Here is an 18014-nt window from a genome sequence, read left to right on the forward strand (position 1 = left end):
AACTATACAGAAGATTTGAGTGAAAGACTTGTCTGAAAGTTTAAAATTATCTTTCATATTCTGCTAGGGCTGCTTTGAAGTTTAAAAGGACCTTGGCAATCTTTTAGCCTAAGTGCTTGTGCCTGCTTTAAAAACCCTACATTAATTGTTTACAGAGCAGCTTTGAAGTTTCTAACAGAGTAGAATGACACCTTTATTATGAGGAAAATTGGAAATGTATAGGAACTTGTTTTGGAAACCTTACACATGATCATGTAGTCTTAAGCAACACGCTGCTGGGTGTTCTGTGGATGTGTATTTTCTGCCTGAAACAGCTTAAAGCCTCACCAGGACACAAAAGAATAGGGCCAAAATAAACACTGCACAGATGGACAAAATGAGGTGGTGGAATAACTGCAGCCAGTTCACAACAATAGTTTGGAAAAACCTTCCTAGTGATGTGTTGGTGGAGATATCTGAAGAAGAGAAGGTTTTGGTCCAGGAGATAAAATGGCTCCAAACAGGGAAAAGTATGTAAGTCCATTCAGAGCTAAAGAGGTGAATGGTCTTTTAGCTGTTCAAGGAAGATCTTCCAGCACATTAGCTGCTTAACTGGGCCAAGAGTCCAGTAGGAGAGAGGTGGCAGTCAGAGAAATCATAGATGGAAATCACTTAGACAGAACATATCAGGCTTGCTCATGGATATAGGCAGGGAAAAATAAAAAAAAGAAAAAAAAAAAAAGGAATAAAAAATGGTCCATTAGCAATTATCAGAGGAGAAGAGGGATAGGTTTGTTAAGTGAAATGTGTCTAAGCTTGGCTAGCATCCAGTCAAAGGGAGTGTGATAAAAAACTACAAACATTTGCAAAGCTGTAAACATTGAGGCAGGCTAGGAGCTCTGGAGTGTGATGCATGGGGAGCATAACCACAAGAAACTGCAAAAGGGAAAAATAGCAGGAAAACATAAAAACTCTTTGACAATGAGATGTATTAGCCTTTGTGTTAAGGGAGTGGGTGGAAATACCCTAGAGCTGAGACCTATTCAAATGAGTAGAGGGTTAAGGAAACATCAATAAATGTACAATAGAAAATAGTTCTGTAATAGTGAAGGAGACAGATAGGGTTACCTGAGTAAACTTTCTCATTATTTCTTCTAAGATTGTTCATTGAAAACTATTCTGCCCATTATTCTTTTATAAAATATATACAGCCCAAGGTTCTGGTGCACAACCCAAGAAATTTTCTGAGTCTGGTTTTGAGAAATCCTCATTCCAGTGATTTAAAAGTACATCTCATAAAACCAACCTGGATGCTATATTTAGTTTTCCTGAAAATATGTGCCGTTTTAAACAATGGAGGACATTAAGTTTTGAAACAGTTTCCACATAACACTTGGCCTAATATCCTCATCAACTAGCTCACCATTTGGTGGGCCAACACTCATCCCATAGACACCCCATTATCTGTGTTCCATTGGCAGCAGAGGTGCAGAAGAGTAAAGGCATATAGTTCTTAGAGGCCAGCAGCCTGAAGAGACACCACCTTGGTGAAGTGGTCCTGTTCTTCAAGCAAGGCTTTCACTGGGTCATGCATCTGATGTAGTCTCAGTTGCTAGTGCCTTGAAGGAATGGCCAAGGGGCAGCAGTGGAGCCAAGCAGCTTCGGAGGTTGTAGCTGGAGCCTGGAAACAAGCAGGGAGACAGTACAGTGTTTTGAGCAACCTCACATGTTTCCTGAAGATGATGTGACTTACTCAGACCTCATTTTCCTTTTTTCTCTTGCTGATACCAAGGTGTGACCTCACTGATATGGTCTGCACAGAAGTCAAGACATGACCAGAAGATTAGAAGCATGATGAAATGTGTAGCTGGGAGCAGCATAACCTGACCAGGTGTGTGTATAGGCAGTGCTCATTAAGGAGGGAGGGGAATAGTGTTGATTAACCAAGAAGAAGGTTTCACGGCCTCCTTAGCCCTTGCTTCTCTCACTGCAATGGCAAGTGCTGAAGGATGGCTTCCTCAAAGCCTTGTGGGCTGTGAGTTCTCAGCTGAGTTCAAGTGAGACAGGTTCTCCAAACAATCCAATCTGGTGACAATTCCAGTGAGGTGAAATAAGAAGAAATACCCTTTGTCAAGAAAACAAAGGGGAGAAAGGGCAGCTCTGTTGGGATGTGCTCCCTTTCAACTCCCCCCCCCCCCCCCCCCCCCCCCCCCAAGGTGTTGCTGCCAAGTAACTGGTTTACCTGTTGCTCATGAAAGGACTCCTCTTGCTGATGCTAAGCAAGGTCTCAGAAAAACCCAAGAATAGTCGCAGTCCAGTTTGAGCCTCCATGGTGGTGTTTAGTCTTCTTAACATAGGTCCCAAATATAGGCAGGATCCGCTGTAAAAATATCCTAAGGCTCCCTCAACAGACCAGATAGGGAGCTAAGTGCTTGTGTTGCATCAGGATCGCTTCAAGAGACAGTTAAAATTCAGGCATGAATTAACCGAGTCCTTTGGACAGATGTGGTGTCATTCCAATTTACCAGTAATCATTTCCCTCATGTGACCAAACTTGAGAAGATGCCATGGAAAAAGATAATGGGATCACTAAGAATATAATATAATATATTAAATATAACAAATACAAGCTGTATTGCTATTTTTTCCTCAATGCACATACAGTTAAAAAAAAAAAATTAGTTCTTAGCTAGTCTAAGAAACATGAGTTTGCAGAAGAAAGTCTAAATCATTGACGATCTCTATTTTGCTGTGGACAGTTTATAAAGCATGTAGCATTTGAGATACCCAGCATGGAGTCTTCTGAAGGTGGAAAGTGAGGGGAATTAAGGTGTTCAGTATGGCTGGTGCTGTGCTGTTGTAAACTTTGAGAAAATCAGTGTTGATCAGAGTCCCAGTACAAGTGTTATAAAATACATCCTTCAAATGTATTTTTGGTGTATTCACTAAATCCGATTTAATATCAGGGAAAACATCTTGGTCAAGAACAGCAATATAAGAACTTCTTGGTTTTACTTTTAAACCTTGTTTCGCTATCACTTTCCATGTAACAGTGCAGCTTCTCGGACAGAAGGATATTTCTTGGTGAAAGATAAGCATACATTAACCACTAAAGTTCAGCAAAAACAAAGTTGCTGCTTTCAGAGCAGTCCACAGAGTGCAGTAATAAGGAATAAGACTTGACTGATAACTAACTTTTAAAGGAGTCCTAATTTAAACAAAGGCATCAGCATGACCAGCTTGTACAAATGGGGACTGATCAGGGTCATTTTGTTCATGCATCCAGGTGCTTAAAGGGCAAAGATACAGCACTTTCAACTGAGGTTTTAGAGTCTACCTGAGACTCATGTGAATGTCTTTTGTGATATGAAGACAGACTTGTTCAGCCATCCTGACGCTGGTTTTGGTTGTGCAGTTTTTTTTGTTTGTTTGTTTGTTGTTTTTTTTTTTTAGCCATGAAAGAGGGTCATGGTCTAGCAAGACCAGATCAGGTAGCAGGCAGTGAGCAGCAGAGAGCAGAGACACTGCCATGGATCCACTGCCTGTTGTTTTGCCTCGGCCAATACCTTTGGACACTGGGCTGGTGCTTGCCCCACAGCAAGCAGATCCTGTGAGGCAGCTGCTGTAGGGTTGTAGGGAGACCCCACCAGCAGCAGGGCCACCTACCCTAACCCAGTTCCCTAGCAGCAGTGGGGGCTCTCCATCTTCTCCCTGAGAGCTGTAAAATCCAGGTATTCCAAAGCCCCTATAAAGCTGCAAGCTGTAAGTATAGCACTAAGATCCACACCCTGGACTAATTTGCCAGTGAGCTACCTGGGGCCTGCTGTAGGATCTTGCTCTTCAATTGTGAGAGGTCTTCATCACACCCACCTGCTGTGACTCCATCCCTGTCCCAGTGAAGACTTGGACCCTACCTTTCCATGTCAGGATGTTACTGCCATTGTACATGACAGCCGCTGAGCAATACCATCTGGAAATCCTGTGGGCAGCTCTGTGAGCTCTGGGGATACTTTGAAGGCCTCCAGGCATATTCTGGCCAATCTAAACAAAAATGGTTGTTTTATCTGGATTTTTAAGTGTTTAATTTAGAGGTGGTTCAACAATGCACTTACCATTTTTTGAGTTAGAAGTACACACAAAGTAGATAGCAAGCATCTGTAGATGTATTTCCATTGAAAGGCAAACTATTATTCTTATAGCCAGCACAGAGGTGTGCCTTTCTAAAATAGTGAGTGACTAACCTTTAGTAGTGACTAACCTTTTCCAAGAGTTCAGTTTTTCTAACCTTTCCGTAAGTTTTTATTTTTTAAGAGATACAGACTTACAATGCTTATTTCCCAAACGATCACAAGGCTTACGATGCCACTGCTCAGGTCTCAAATATTAGTAATATAATCCTGTGCTTGTAAACTGCCACCAAGACATCCATAACACAGGAATCTGGCAAGTAGGCTCCCACTGCAGAGCACCGATTAATGCTCCACAAAATGGATATGCAGAACATTTGCTATAAAACCTGAAACCACACCCATTTTGTTAAAAAGAGACAAAACAACAGCAAAAGAAAGGGATATAGTTGGAGGTTTAAGCTGACTGGGGTGTCTGCAGTAAACACTGCCTGCTGTGGAAAACCACTCATAAATGTCAGTGTTAATTTTCCAGACCAGTTCTTCAGCTGGTGTTGGGGAAAAACAAAACAAAACAAAAAAAAGGAATAATGCCATTAGGCACCAGATGTAGTTTTGGGGCCCAGGGTACAGTGTGGGAAGCCTCTAAATCTAGAACAGAAAGAAAACATCCTGCCCTTTGTAAACAGCCAAGATGGATTGCAATGACAAATTAACAAGCTACTATACACTCCATTCTAAAGTGAGGAATAATGGAAATTATTCATTATTCACTTTATTTACTAATAATGATACAGTATGTATTAATAGGAAGGGGGCATGGTAATTCAACATATGTGTCAGTATGATACATCTCAGGCTGAGATTATGCTACATAATCTGATGCCAATGAAAGATAATTTCTGGGTAACAGGATTCTTCCTTAAAGGACTCCTTTAGACTTCATTTTCAATCTTGGCCATGAAGTTGTCAAAGAACTGGGCATGCAATCTCTGGGCAAAAGAAGTTTAGGACAGGAATGGCAAGACGCTGTTACAAAGGTTTGCAAACATTTTTGCAGAATAGTCTGGAAAAGAATATACATAGCACCTATCCACATTTAGTTTATGCTAAGCATTGCTAATTTTTCCTACATTTTCATGATTGCCAGATTTCACAAAACAAAATTTTAAAACAAAATGCCTAACATAATTTAATTTGGTGAGAAGAAGTTCTGATAAGCGTGTCAGGAACTGAAAATGCAAATACAAACTACTGTGTCAATCTGAATTGCCATGCTAGGCCAAGCTTATTTTATTACATACATTCTGCATTCTAAGTACTAATATGTTCATAATGTAAACATTAAGCATACAGAGTTAAAATTCAAGGCCACAATTTTGATTGTCCCTTTTTGTGTCTTTGGTTGGCCGAGATCAACTCGTAGTGTATAAATGCATAAGTTATATAATAATTATATAAAAAGGAAAAAATAACATTGACTTGTATACTTCATTCTGACAAACGCACAGCGTTCGCGACTCAATAAAGAAAAACTGGCGCCCGCCTAACAAAAATACTTAGATGATTTTTAATTTTGGCAGTCAAGGGTTGTCTCTTGCTTTAACCAATAGAAAAGAAACCCCCTTAATAATGATGAGGTTCTAACTGGTAACTTTTAAATATCAAACACAATTCCAGTTTTACTTTTTTTTTTTAAAAAAAAGAGATGCATATTCTGATTTCTGATTTCTTCTGCTTTTCCCTTTTTCACTTTTTTATTACTATAAAAACAAGTCTGTTCCTCCTGTAATACTGGGAATGGTATGATACTGAGTAAAACGTTTTGCAAGTCCAAACAAGTATTTCTTCATAGTCCCAACACTACTAAGTTTTCAGTCTCTTCAGTCTCTACTGGTAAAGAAGTTTCTTTTCTCCCATTCTCACCGCCTTTGTCCTCCTCTTTCTCCTTTCCTCTTCCTCTGTCAGGTGTAGGCCTCTGATCTACAATCATACACTTGCCCTTCAGCACTTTCTCATTTCCAATGTTTGGCTCAGGGTTCTTGTAATACTGTCAAGGAATCCTAAAGTTTGGGTTGTCTTCACAGTTTGAGTAGCTGATAACACTCTGATGAATGGAACGCATGTGATTTTAACCAAAACAATGCCTTTATATTCCAAATCACCTTCCACACTAAACCAGTCTCTTTTGTTGATATGTCTCTAGTTTTTAAATACAGGTAGTTTTCTTTTTTCTTTTTTTTTTTTTTTCCTTTTTTCCCCTTTCCCCCCCTCTTTTGTAATGATTCATATATTGTGTTAGGTCACTATAGACTTATCCTTATATTGCTGTAGTATAGTCCCAGTTTTGCATTAGCAAGATATCAAACTTTACACTTAAGCTTATCAACCTTTTAAGACCACTAGCTTTTGTAGGTTTTCCTTATCATTTCATGCTTTTACCTACAATAGTCTACTGTTGTTTGGTCCACAGAGTCGATGCCCATATACATTACATTTTAGTATCTTAATACTTCATGAGTATCTCCTTTAAAACCCTACTACAAAGAGTCTTTTTGACATCTATTTTTAAATGTTTTTTTTTGTTTGTTTGTTTGTTTGTTTTTTTCCCCAGCCAAACCTTCACTTGTCTCTTTAGGCACTTTTAATTCATGTACTCCAATAGAGTTCATTGCAGCTCATCAGGGACTGTGTCCCAGTGAGCAGTGTCTTTGTTTCCTTTTTCTGGTGTTTCTTTTTTTCCCCACTTAGTAGTAGGTGCCAAGATGAGAAGGCATATGAGCAGCTGGCAGCCTGGTATTCGGGTAGATACCTCCAGTTGGTGAATTCCAGTATGGATTAGGGGCAGCGAAAAAGCTGGATGAGGTTACAGGCAAAGCAGGGGGGTGGGGAGCTACAAAGTTCATCTTCTGGGGGTGCGCATGGTAGGAGCTCATGTAGGGGAGGTCTGACGGGTATTTGTACATGGATGACTCCGGGGGGTGAGGCTGGAGGGCCTGAGCGATTCCATGGAAATCAAATTTGTAGGCATAGCGCTTACCATGAACCTTAGTCATAATATTTTTATCATAATAGTAGCGGAGTGCACGGCTGAGTTTGTCATAGTTCATGTTAGGCTTGCTTTTCCTCTCCCCCCAGCGCCGAGCCACTTCATCAGGGTCGGTCATCTTGAACTCCCCGTTGGTGCCCTCCCAGGTGATGCAGTTGGAGTTGGAGCTGTCTGAGAGGAGCTCCAGCAGGAACTGCCATAGCTGTATCTGCCCACTCCCTGTTGGGGAAAAAAGAATGGAATTGTCAGGACTAGTGAATAATAAAGTTAAGACACCAGTTCTTTCAGGCTCTCACATAGGACCCTATTAGGAAATGTTGCAATGTCAGTTCCTACTTCTTACCCTAACTAGTCCCCTTTCTCCTAGCCCTATCTCATGAAATCCTAAAGATAATGTTTGTGTGTCATGTTTTCTCTCATCTGGGTGGCAGAATGCCATTACATGGAGATTTAATAGTTAGCTAATGTCATTCAGTGTAGACAATTGATGGGGAAATCATACAGTGCTCATTTAGGAAACTAATCTCTAAAGCTCAGGACAAACAGCTTTTACTTGCGTAACATTTGCTTGTTCTCACAGCATTATGTTGCAACTAAATGTTCTCTGCTATGGAATAAGCCTACACAAAATAGAGAAGTTTAGAGAAAGCTGGACTTGTGCCAAACCATATCACCCATTTGCAGCATTTGGGGAAATGCAGAACGGAAACTTATTAGCTTGCTGTTGCACTGCATACAACCATAGGGCAAAACATTTGCAAAAACAGTGAAAAGGTCCATAAAATTCATTCTCATCATTGTTCTGTGTCAAACAAGAGTTTAAATGATTACTGAAGTTAAGACATAAAACTTTTTTTTTTCTCCCTCCTCTGCCAATTTCATTTTAAAAGGAAAATAATTAGTCTGCTGTCAACTTTGCAGAAGCGTGTTGCCCAGTTATAGGAACAAAATTTGACCATTTTAGGCAATTGAAAGTAGATCGTGAAGGGCCTTGACACTGATATTCATGTTAAAAGCTTAGCATTTCTTAATAAAGCAGCACTTAAATGATGCAAAATACAGCTGAAGCAGCTTGCAAGGCAATCTGTTTCACAAGCACAATGTCAGCAGAATTTGCCAACCAGCTTGCATGTGCTAACTTCTAAGTACATCTCTGACCAGGATTTGGTTGGGTTTCTTTTTTTTTTTTTCCCCAAACCAGATATGTGGGTATAATAAACAAGTTTTTCTTTAGAAAGCTTATAGCGGTAAATTATAATATCAAGCTAGAGTAGCATCTGAAATCCATTAGCAGTTTATACTTCAGTGCAACTGAAACCCATATTCATTTAAATGATATTTATCCAAACTGTCCTTAATGAATTTCTTCTGTTCCATTAACATGCATTAAATAAACAAACAAACAAAAGAATCCATGGTATGAGCAAGGCATGCAAGTTTTAATACACGAAACATAACAAGGGGATTAGCCTTTGAAAATCAATAAACAGTTCAGCACTGGACAAAACACAAATTTTTGAATAAGCAATCCAACATATGTTCTAACATAAACACTTGCCTTCCAAATGTAATATATGGTCCTATGAAAATAAATGGTTGCTGTCAATTTCCTTTTAATGAGAGATTAATTCCACCAATTTATAAACACACAAAACATGTTAAAGCACAGGAATGATGGTGTGTAGAAATTCCATACCCACATGTTAAAAAAGTATCCCAATCCAGATCACTTTAGTGTCTTCCACAGTAATGAAGGCTACCAAATACACACTTGACAAAATTATAAAAGCCTGGGACTTACAAACAGATTAAAGGGAAGTAGCCACCGCCCCCCCCCCCCCCCCCCAACCCAATTAAGATCTGTGTCACCTGGAAACCCAGCACTTGAGGCCATTTGGAAAGCCCCATTCTTAATACTTATTTAACTACTTTCCTATGCAATGCAAAAGCTGTCTAAAAAGTAATCTAATCTAGAAGTGCCTGATGTCACTTGGGATAAAGTGAAAGGAAATGGAGCAGTATTTTGGCAAATTTGTGCTTGGAGAGGCTGTAAGATTGTTGTTGTAAGATTACTGGTGGTTGAGGAGACCTACAGTGTGGAAAAAGGAGCACTGCATCCTTCGGCTGTTAAAGAAAGGGAAGTAGGAAGTGGCATAAATAATGTCAATCTATTGTGGCAGATCATGTTCTTGATTACAGTGGTATATGGCCACAGTGTGTCCTGTGGACTCAGGGAAGCAACAGCGAAATCTGCACAGTTCACAATCAGTGTTAACTCACTAGGAAGGATCTTCATCTTCAGCTAAAATACACTACAAGGCCCTGTCCATAATGCACCCAGTTACCTTCTTCTTAGAGTGGGCTAACATTTCTGAGGTGTCTAATCCAATTATTCTTTGCAAATAGATTCTGCTTTCCCATTTTCCCTATATATATTTGTTGGTTTGGGTTGTTCATCCAAAAGATATTTTATTTGCAAGGTCAGTGTGTCATTGAAATGTGGATTAACAGAATCTATGGCACATATGACACAAATCAGTAAGAGACTCGTGCCCTTCTGGAGGAGTACCTGGAGGCCAGAAGGGATATCTTACAGCACCTAAGAAAACTCCTAATGTCTAGGCAACAGAAGTGAACCCCTATTGATATAGTTACTGGAATCTACTGAGGCATTTGACTGAATATAACCACCTACTCTAGGATGAGATAAACATCTATATTAACTACATCTCCAATGATTATCATGGTAAGTAAGACACCTAACTCATATCTAGACACATACACTAAGACACCTGAGTTTGTGTCTTAAGGGTGGGACTGACATCTGTGAGCTCAGTCCCACCTTTAAGTAATTTAGAAATCCAGTCCTGCGACATGTTGGGTATCATCAGCTCCCACTGAGCCATATTGAAGAACGGCAAAGTCTGTCACATCACCTTCCGACTCTGGCCTTAAAAAGGGAGTGGGGGCACTATCAGAGAAGAAAAATGCTCCTAAATCAGCAAAACCCACTCTCACCTGGATTTGCAAGACGGCTGCTGGTCGGTCCAAGAATCTGATAAGGATCTAAAAAATTGTGAAAGAAAGATTTTAAATCATGTAACAATGTCACGTATTTTAGGTGCTATTTTTAACCCTGTAGAGGTCATTGAATGCCACCTGATGACACAGCAGGTCCAACACTGACAAAAGTTGTTCCTTTCCCTGCATCACAATATTTGCATGTTTTCCCTTAAAATTAGGTGTGCAAGTGAACAGTTGCAAGTATACACTTTTTTTTTTTTTTTCCCTGTATTAGTGTGCACAAACACATGTTCAGACACACTGTAAATCTGGTCTAGAAGTATTCTGTTTCCCATTTAAACAAAGTACACAAATACACAGACACCCTTTGGAACTATTTACTCTTGCAATATGCTAAGGCCCACAGGCCCGAGTCCCACTGCTAACCATGGCATGGATGGGGTGAGGAAAGGACAAAGATCTCTCATCTTGAGGGGCTACATTTGTCTTCCCCTTGTCACTACTACTCCTTTCTGTGCCAAAACAGCCTCCAAAAGAGGGCAGAGAGGGCATGGCTGAACCCAGGCAATGTGACTGGGTTGTTTCTTTAACATCACAGTCCAGCGAGGGATCTCCTGAATCAACTTTGCAATTGGGGTTTTCCAAATCCCATAACATCTCAATGACTTCCTCATGTGGAAATGAGGATCCCTTGTGGAAATGAAAACTGATTTTGACCTGAACTGAAATACAACAGGAAAAAGGAAAGACTGTGACAGAAGTAGGTCTGTAGGAAAGACAAAGCAATGGTCAGTAAGCACAGCCTGTAGGCCCCTGTGTAACAACCATGTTGCTGGGCTGTCTCATCTCTGAACAGCTGCTCTCAAACGGCCGTCAGTTTTACAGCCAAGCATATAATCAGGTTACATTTCTTATACATTTAAATAATCTGTGCAGCTCACACACAGCCATTTAGTGGTCCCAAGGACTTACATAAATCATCAATATATTTCTGGAAAGATTCTCATGGTTGGGAGGCCAGATTAGATAAAATGCTATCTGGGCAAAAAGCAGTTTAATACTTCCCAGGCAGCATGCATGTAAGTTAACGAGACGTAGTCATGTGCACAGTCTTATTCAGCTATAACAAAAACCAGAATAATGATTTGAAATCCATGTGATAAAAACAGGCTCAGAGTCTTCTGAGCTAAGAATATCCTCCAAATCTCCTGTATTTCCTACTTCTACCCTTTTGTTGTTAGCAAAAGCCACCACTGACTCAGACTGCACTGCTTTCTAGCTACCTGTCTAAGACAGTTCTACAGTCTAGTTTCACAGTAAGGGCTTAAGTCCTACCCCAAGGATTAGCTGCTTTGAAACCACAAAATTCACCCATCCTGCAGAAATACTAGCCTACAATTCAATAAACCCCTATTTTCTCCCCACAGTTTCTCAATAGGTTGGGAATCCTTCTCTTTTTCCTGTTTAATTTCAGGAGTTTAGGATGTAAAATTCAAATAGTTTTCTATGTGTTATAATCCATTTTCATCTCTTTGTTTATGCATATTTTCCAACTGCTAGCATTTCAATTACTGTGGAATATATCTTCTTTTGACATCTTTACCTTCCAGCTGTGTATCTAAACTGAACATAGGTACTTTGTTTAACAGCTTTTTCACTCTGAAAGATTGTCATTGCCACTAAACATTACTAAAAGCAAGTTTTAATAGCCATGGGAGGCTCCATCTAAGATCCAGCTGTACAGCCAGCTCATACACAGGTCTAGGGAATTACTTGTCACCAGCTGGAAACCTCATTAGTGCACTGAATTAGATCTTGCAATTGGCTTCTGGTTGGTAGGAGAGAGATGACCTTCTGATCATGTTCAACAAACCCTGTCACACCCAAGCATAATTCAAACAAAATGACACCCACCTAACTGAGGACGCTGGTCTTCTGTTTTGGGCACTGTTGAGGATGATGGCTGAGTAGCTGAAAATGGAGAAATCCATGTAGTTATTTTTCCAGTCTGGAAGTTGTTCAACAAACATGTGACAGACCACATGCCTGGGACTCCTGCTGTTCACCACTCAATGATGGTCACAGTAGGATTTAGGTTTGTGAGACTATATGGTCACAGACTTGATGAAGCCTGCATTCAAGGAACATGAGGCTGCCCCAGTAACTCCACCCAGTGTTGCCTATACACAGCTAACAGGCTTTCCAGACAAGGCACAGGTATAAGTCCTTCCGAGCTGAGAGCTGAGGTAGCTGCTATCAGTTCACCTCAGGGTCTACCCAGATTGCAACAGATGTGCATTGGGACCACAAACTGGACATATGCAGATGTTTCTTACCTTTTGACTGAGGAGTGGGGTGGGTGTGACTCGTCCATGCTGATCTCCTGGCTTGCTCATAAGGCAAATCTGCAAAGGAAAAATACAGTCCTTCATGCAGATATGGTATAAAGTGTTACCTGTCCATAAGAGGCACATTTCTATGTGATTCATTGGACTAGAAAAATCACTGAAGTAGGAAGAATACTCCTTGTTAAACCCTATATTGTCTGTATGATTTCTAAAAATAAGAGTATCACATTGTCTTCTGTAGTGCTCTTCGGAGGTACCTATTCTTGTTAGATGCCTGAAATATCTGGCACAAATACTCTACAGAGTCCAACATTTCCAAATGCTCAGCATACTCCCTTTGGTCACCTTGTCTGATGGATATGCTCAATTCCTGCACTTGACATAAGCATTGGTCAGGCTTATGAACCACAGTAGGCCTCGATGTGACTGTTCCCTGAACTGGACAGCTCGTTAATAATAGAACACCAAGTGGGTGGTCATGGCCATGACCATGAACAAAGAGCCCTAGAACAGGTGACTCACTGAAATCCCTCATGGATAAATGACAAATTATATCAAGAGGTTGAAAGCAACATGGTAAGATTCTAAGCCTGACTGCAAGCCAATCACTTTATCTTATACATATAGCAGTCAGAGAAAGCCTAATCTAAGCATTCCGTGCTGGAACAGCAGGCTGCACAGCAGTGATCTCCCTTTGGTTTGGGACACCTCTCAAGGTTACTCCTTGAGGTCAAGAGATGCCTACTAACTACATTTATTGGTGAGTGAAACATTAGTCTTTAAGGGAACCTGATTTATGTTAAGATTTAGCAACTTAAATATGCAGTAGATTAGTCATTGTGACTCTTGTCATCATAATCAATTAACTATATCAATCTACTTAGTATAATAAACTAAACTGCTGCTAAAACTTTGTATTGGATAGCTCCTGCAACACCTTCCTCAGCCAAAGGCACCAAGGAATGACACACAGTGTGCACTGTGGACAATTTATACTAGAGCCTTGTGGGAAAAGTCTCCCAAGAGGTCAGAGCTCAGATTAAGAATAAACTGTGTGACATTCCCTTCCAGACTGTGTATGTAACAGTATTTTATTATAAGAAGATAGACTTCAGTTGATTTACTTTGCAATACTTTACTAGTCTGTTCCTGTTATCCCTTGAGATTAATCAAAGTTTATAGGTTGAATTTAAGAGTTCCTTTTCTGCAGGGACATGGGAGGCAACCAAGTCTTGTTTTTGTCTTTTGGAGATTCTCCTAAACTATTGTTATATCTTTGTGTTCTTAGTGGCTCTCACTGCTGTCATGTACTTTATCATGCTCTCTCCTTGATATTATTCCTCAAGCTTGCAAGTCCTCTTTTCCCCAGATGCACCCTCTGGTCTAATTCTCATCATCTAGCACTTTTGGAGATTGTTGCACTTTACCATTTCCACTCATTTCTCTTTTACTAGTCATTTCAAATTTAATAATTCCTTTTCTTCCACAGTTCCTCCCACATCCCAGTATCCTCACAGATCTCTAAAACCTTAGAATGTGAAAACAGTGAACATGCTTAAATGTTAAGAACAGCTATATACACATATTCCACATATTCTCTATTTCTTTCAAAAAATGATGTTTTTGTTTGTTTGTTTGATTTTTTATTTTTTTTTCCCTGCTTCATCTATTTAAATATACCTTTCTGCTTCTTGGAACAAGCTGCTTAATTTTATGTGTCTAAACTAAATTCTCATTTTTCTTTTTTTTTTTTTTTTCCGCATAGGCATAACTTTTATTTCAGTTAAATGGTTTAGTATATAAAACGAAGAGACTAAACTATAAAAGCTTTATTCATAAAGAACTAAAAGTAAAACATAAAAGCTTTCTTGATAAAGTATATGAAGGAAATTCAGACGTTCTTTTAGGCTTTTGAAATCTTTTGCAGTTGCTTGTGCTTTTCTATGGCTGGCTTAAACACATTAGCTGAAATTGTTGGCAAGATCATAGACTTATGTAGCCGGCCCAGGATTCCAGCAAGGTAGCAATACCCTCCTCATAGAACTAAAGTGGTGCAAATAATGATTGTTAACATTGCTTGTGCTTTATTTTAGAAAATATTGGAAATGAAAGCAATTGGGAAGTAAAGAAACAGTCACAGACTGGCTCTGTGCACACCAGATGTACCTCTCTGTCCATTTCCAAGCACTATAAGCAGGAATATCAAAATGGAAATAAAGTGTAATATGAAATTCAGAACCAAATTGCTTGTAATTTATTTAGTCTGTTTGGCCTGAGGAACAGACTGGCACTACCCAGCCCTGTCGTTTCCTGGAATCTTACACTTCAAAAACTTTGCTTTTGCTGACATATGCATTTTATCTTTGTATTGCATTTAAATAACTAGTGCCCTTTTCTCCCTGGTTTCTTGAGAACTATTCCAGAGTCTCATTTTTCAGATACTTGGAGAAGAAAAAAATTGTAAAAGCATTCATCTCTTAGCAGAAAATGGGTGTGGAACTGAATCATGTTGATGTCCTGGACAGGTTGAGATCAACACCTGCTATCAATTGATGCAGTTGGAGAAACCTTATCGCCTGAAAACTCTCAGAAATTCAGAAGAACTCTAGTCACCTTTCCAGGATTTTCCAAGTTCTGTTTGTACAGAAGGGAACAGCTCAGCCATGGTGCCAATTGCAGGACAGTGTTTGGAGTTTCAAACAGGTCCAGGATCTTCTAAACAAGACTAGGTACTTACAGAATAATAGAATCACAGAATGGTTTGGGTTGGAAGGGACCTTAAAGATCATCTAATTCCATCCTCCCTTCCACGGGCAGGTACACTCCCACCAGACCAAGCCGATCAAAGCCCCGTCCTACCTGACCTTAAACACTTCCAGGGATGGGGCATCCTCAACTTCTCCGGGAAACCTGTTCCAGTGTCTCATCACCCCCACCGTGAAGAATTTCTTCCTTATATCTAATCTAAATCTACCCTTTTTCAGTTTAAAGCCATTACTCCTTGTCCTATCACTACACCCCTGACAAAGAATCCATCCCCAGCTTTCCTGTAGGCCCCCTTTAAATACTGGAAAGCCACTATAAGGTCTTCCTGGAGCCTTCCCTTCTCCAGGCTGAACAACCCCAACTCCCTCAGCCTGGCTTCAGAGGAGAGGAGCTCCAACCCCTTGATCATATTTGTGGCCCTTCTCTGGACTCATTCTAATACTTCCATACTTGTGGGTATTGTGTCCTCTCCTCTCCTCTCCTCTCCTCTCCTCTCCTCTCCTCTCCTCTCCTCTCCTCTCCTCTCCTCTCCTCTCCTCTCCTCTCCTCTCCTCTCCTCTCCTCTCCTCTCCTCTCCTCTCCTCTCCTCTCCTCTCCTCTCCTCTCCTCTCCTCTCCTCTCCTCTCCTCTCCTCTAAGTATTTAGACGTATGTACACTGAGAGAGCTGTGTGGTGCTGTCTGCTTGTACTCAGTGGCACTTACAGCGCTGAAATACATGTGGTACAAATTTAGTACTGTGAGAAAACTTTTGCCTTTTAACACATCATAAGATGGTTTTCTGACTACACCCTCTCCATTAATAGAAAAATCCACTTATCAGCCTTGCTTGAAACAGCATAAAATTCCAACTTCATTCTTAGTTCAGTATTGCACCTTGATAAACATGTTGCTATCCTAGATAAGCAGATCTGTTCTTGTTCATGGGATATTAGTACATGTTCTTATCTTGGACAAATCTTTGATGGGAATGCTTCTGTTCGATGAGACGTAGACAAACCCATATTAGGTCTTCCTGAGCTCCTGATAGCTTCACTGTGTTAACTTTGAGCTTGCTGAAACCTTGTGTTCTGTTGTAAAGGTGACTGAAGTAATATGCCTTTGTTATTGTAATTCATTATAAACATTGCTCATTTCCTATTTGCTATTGTAGTACATTAACAATGGCAATGCTTAATTACTTTCTCCAAAATTGCATCCCAGGATTTGGTTAATTCCATTTAAACTTGTTTATTCCTCCCCCCACCCTCTTTTTTGACCTTTTTCATGTCATCAAATGATTGTCCCGAGAGTCTGCTATTGCTCTTTGATGAAATGTGATTTGTTATGGAAAAGCTTCTTTGCAGTCTAGTTGACATGTAATGTTTAACAGAAAGGAAAGCCAAGGAATAATTCAGTAAACTAGTGGAGGACTTGTTAGTGTTAGGTCAGAGGTTGGACTCGGTGATCTTGGAGGTCTCTTCCAACCTACATGATTCTGTGATTCTGTGATTCTGTGAAAATAGTTTCTTGACAGAAAACTGAATTTCTGAAAAAAATCTTTCTTTCTGAATGAACATTCCGACCTTGAAGATGTTTGCCAGCTCTCTATTGTAAAAGATAAAATAATTCTTTCAAAAATCATGTGATATTTTGTTGCAGGAAATGCTTAGTTAGGATACACCAGTTCTCACAGAAGAATAGAGGCATGCTATATCCAAACTACAATTCTCACAAGGAATTGCATCAATACAGAAAGATGCTTTTAATGTTAACATAAAGTGTTTTGTTTTGTAGATGTCAGGATGTCTTATTTGGATAAAAATGCTGAAAGAAGGGGTTTCACAATAACAAATTTTTAAAATATTTTAAAAAAATCTTTTACTTCAGAGAAAACTAGTACTTTATTTTTCCATCACAAGTCAGGATGAAAAAAATATTGAAAACATAGAATTTCTCATGGGATAGAAAAGCCAATTTTTGTTGAACACCACTGGAAATATATCCAAAAAATTGTATTCTTTCATAACAGACTCATTCTAGCCTCCACCTGAAATCCTCTCAATTGGTATGGTTATTTGCTATCAGACACCCAGGTACCTCTGCTCTGATGCCACATGCTCCTTTTCATTGGAAACTACTGACAGCTTTGGGCATCTAGTATAACATTGCATAGTTAGTAGTTGTTTCTACATCTACGATGTGTCTTCTCATTCATATTCATGTCCAGATTCCTCTAAGCCATTCAAAGCTCTTGGGTGCTACAATAACTTGTGATCACGAGAGACACAATCTGCTTTAATGTTTCATGAAAATAACTTTTAACTTCTTCTGAATATTTTTTTCTAATAGTGGGAAACAGACAAAGCAGGTACTCTGTGACACTCTTTATTTGATAATTATATCATGATTTTTCATCTCCAGACCATGAGTTGAACAATCTCAAACTTTTATGTTTTTCAATAGGTTCAAAAGATTCTCCATATTCCCATGGCTTGCTCTAAACACCAATTCTGCAAATAACCTTTTTGATAAGGGATGATTCATACGGTTTTCTGTACAAGGCCACACTGTTGATTTATTTAATGGTACAATCAGATTTCCCATGCAACCCTCCACTATGCTCCTTCATTTGTTTACTTTTTTCACTTCAGCCAGCAACTAGAGCAGTGGCTTTCATTGTGCCATAAATAAAGTTGCCTATGTTTAGCTCTTCTTTTATGATTGAAGAAGGTTAATTTCAG

At 39.6% G+C, this 18014-nt stretch overlaps 1 protein-coding gene across 6 annotated transcripts in view; it reads right to left on the bottom strand.

The window, feature by feature from the left end:
- Positions 1–4263: 4263 nt before the first annotated feature.
- Positions 4264–18014, bottom strand: part of ERG (ETS transcription factor ERG) — a 148237-nt gene continuing 134486 nt past the window's right edge. For 4 of the 6 annotated variants that reach the window (XM_080573669.1, XM_080573670.1, XM_080573673.1 and 1 more), the window contains 4 exons: positions 12516–12584; positions 12094–12150; positions 10174–10221; positions 4866–7374 (listed from right to left, as the gene is read on the bottom strand). In XM_080573669.1, the coding sequence (XP_080429795.1) occupies positions 6854–7374; positions 10174–10221; positions 12094–12150; positions 12516–12584 (695 nt within the window). In that variant the 3' untranslated portion in view covers positions 4866–6853. Of the gene's footprint in view, positions 7375–10173; positions 10222–12093; positions 12151–12515; positions 12585–18014 lie in introns of all 6 variants that reach the window. The other 2 variants (XM_080573672.1, XM_080573668.1) reach the window with 1 other exon arrangement.

The sequence above is a fragment of the Anser brachyrhynchus genome (genome assembly GCF_964034855.1).
Source record: "Anser brachyrhynchus genome assembly, chromosome: 1".
Classification (NCBI taxonomy): Eukaryota; Metazoa; Chordata; class Aves; order Anseriformes; family Anatidae; genus Anser; species Anser brachyrhynchus.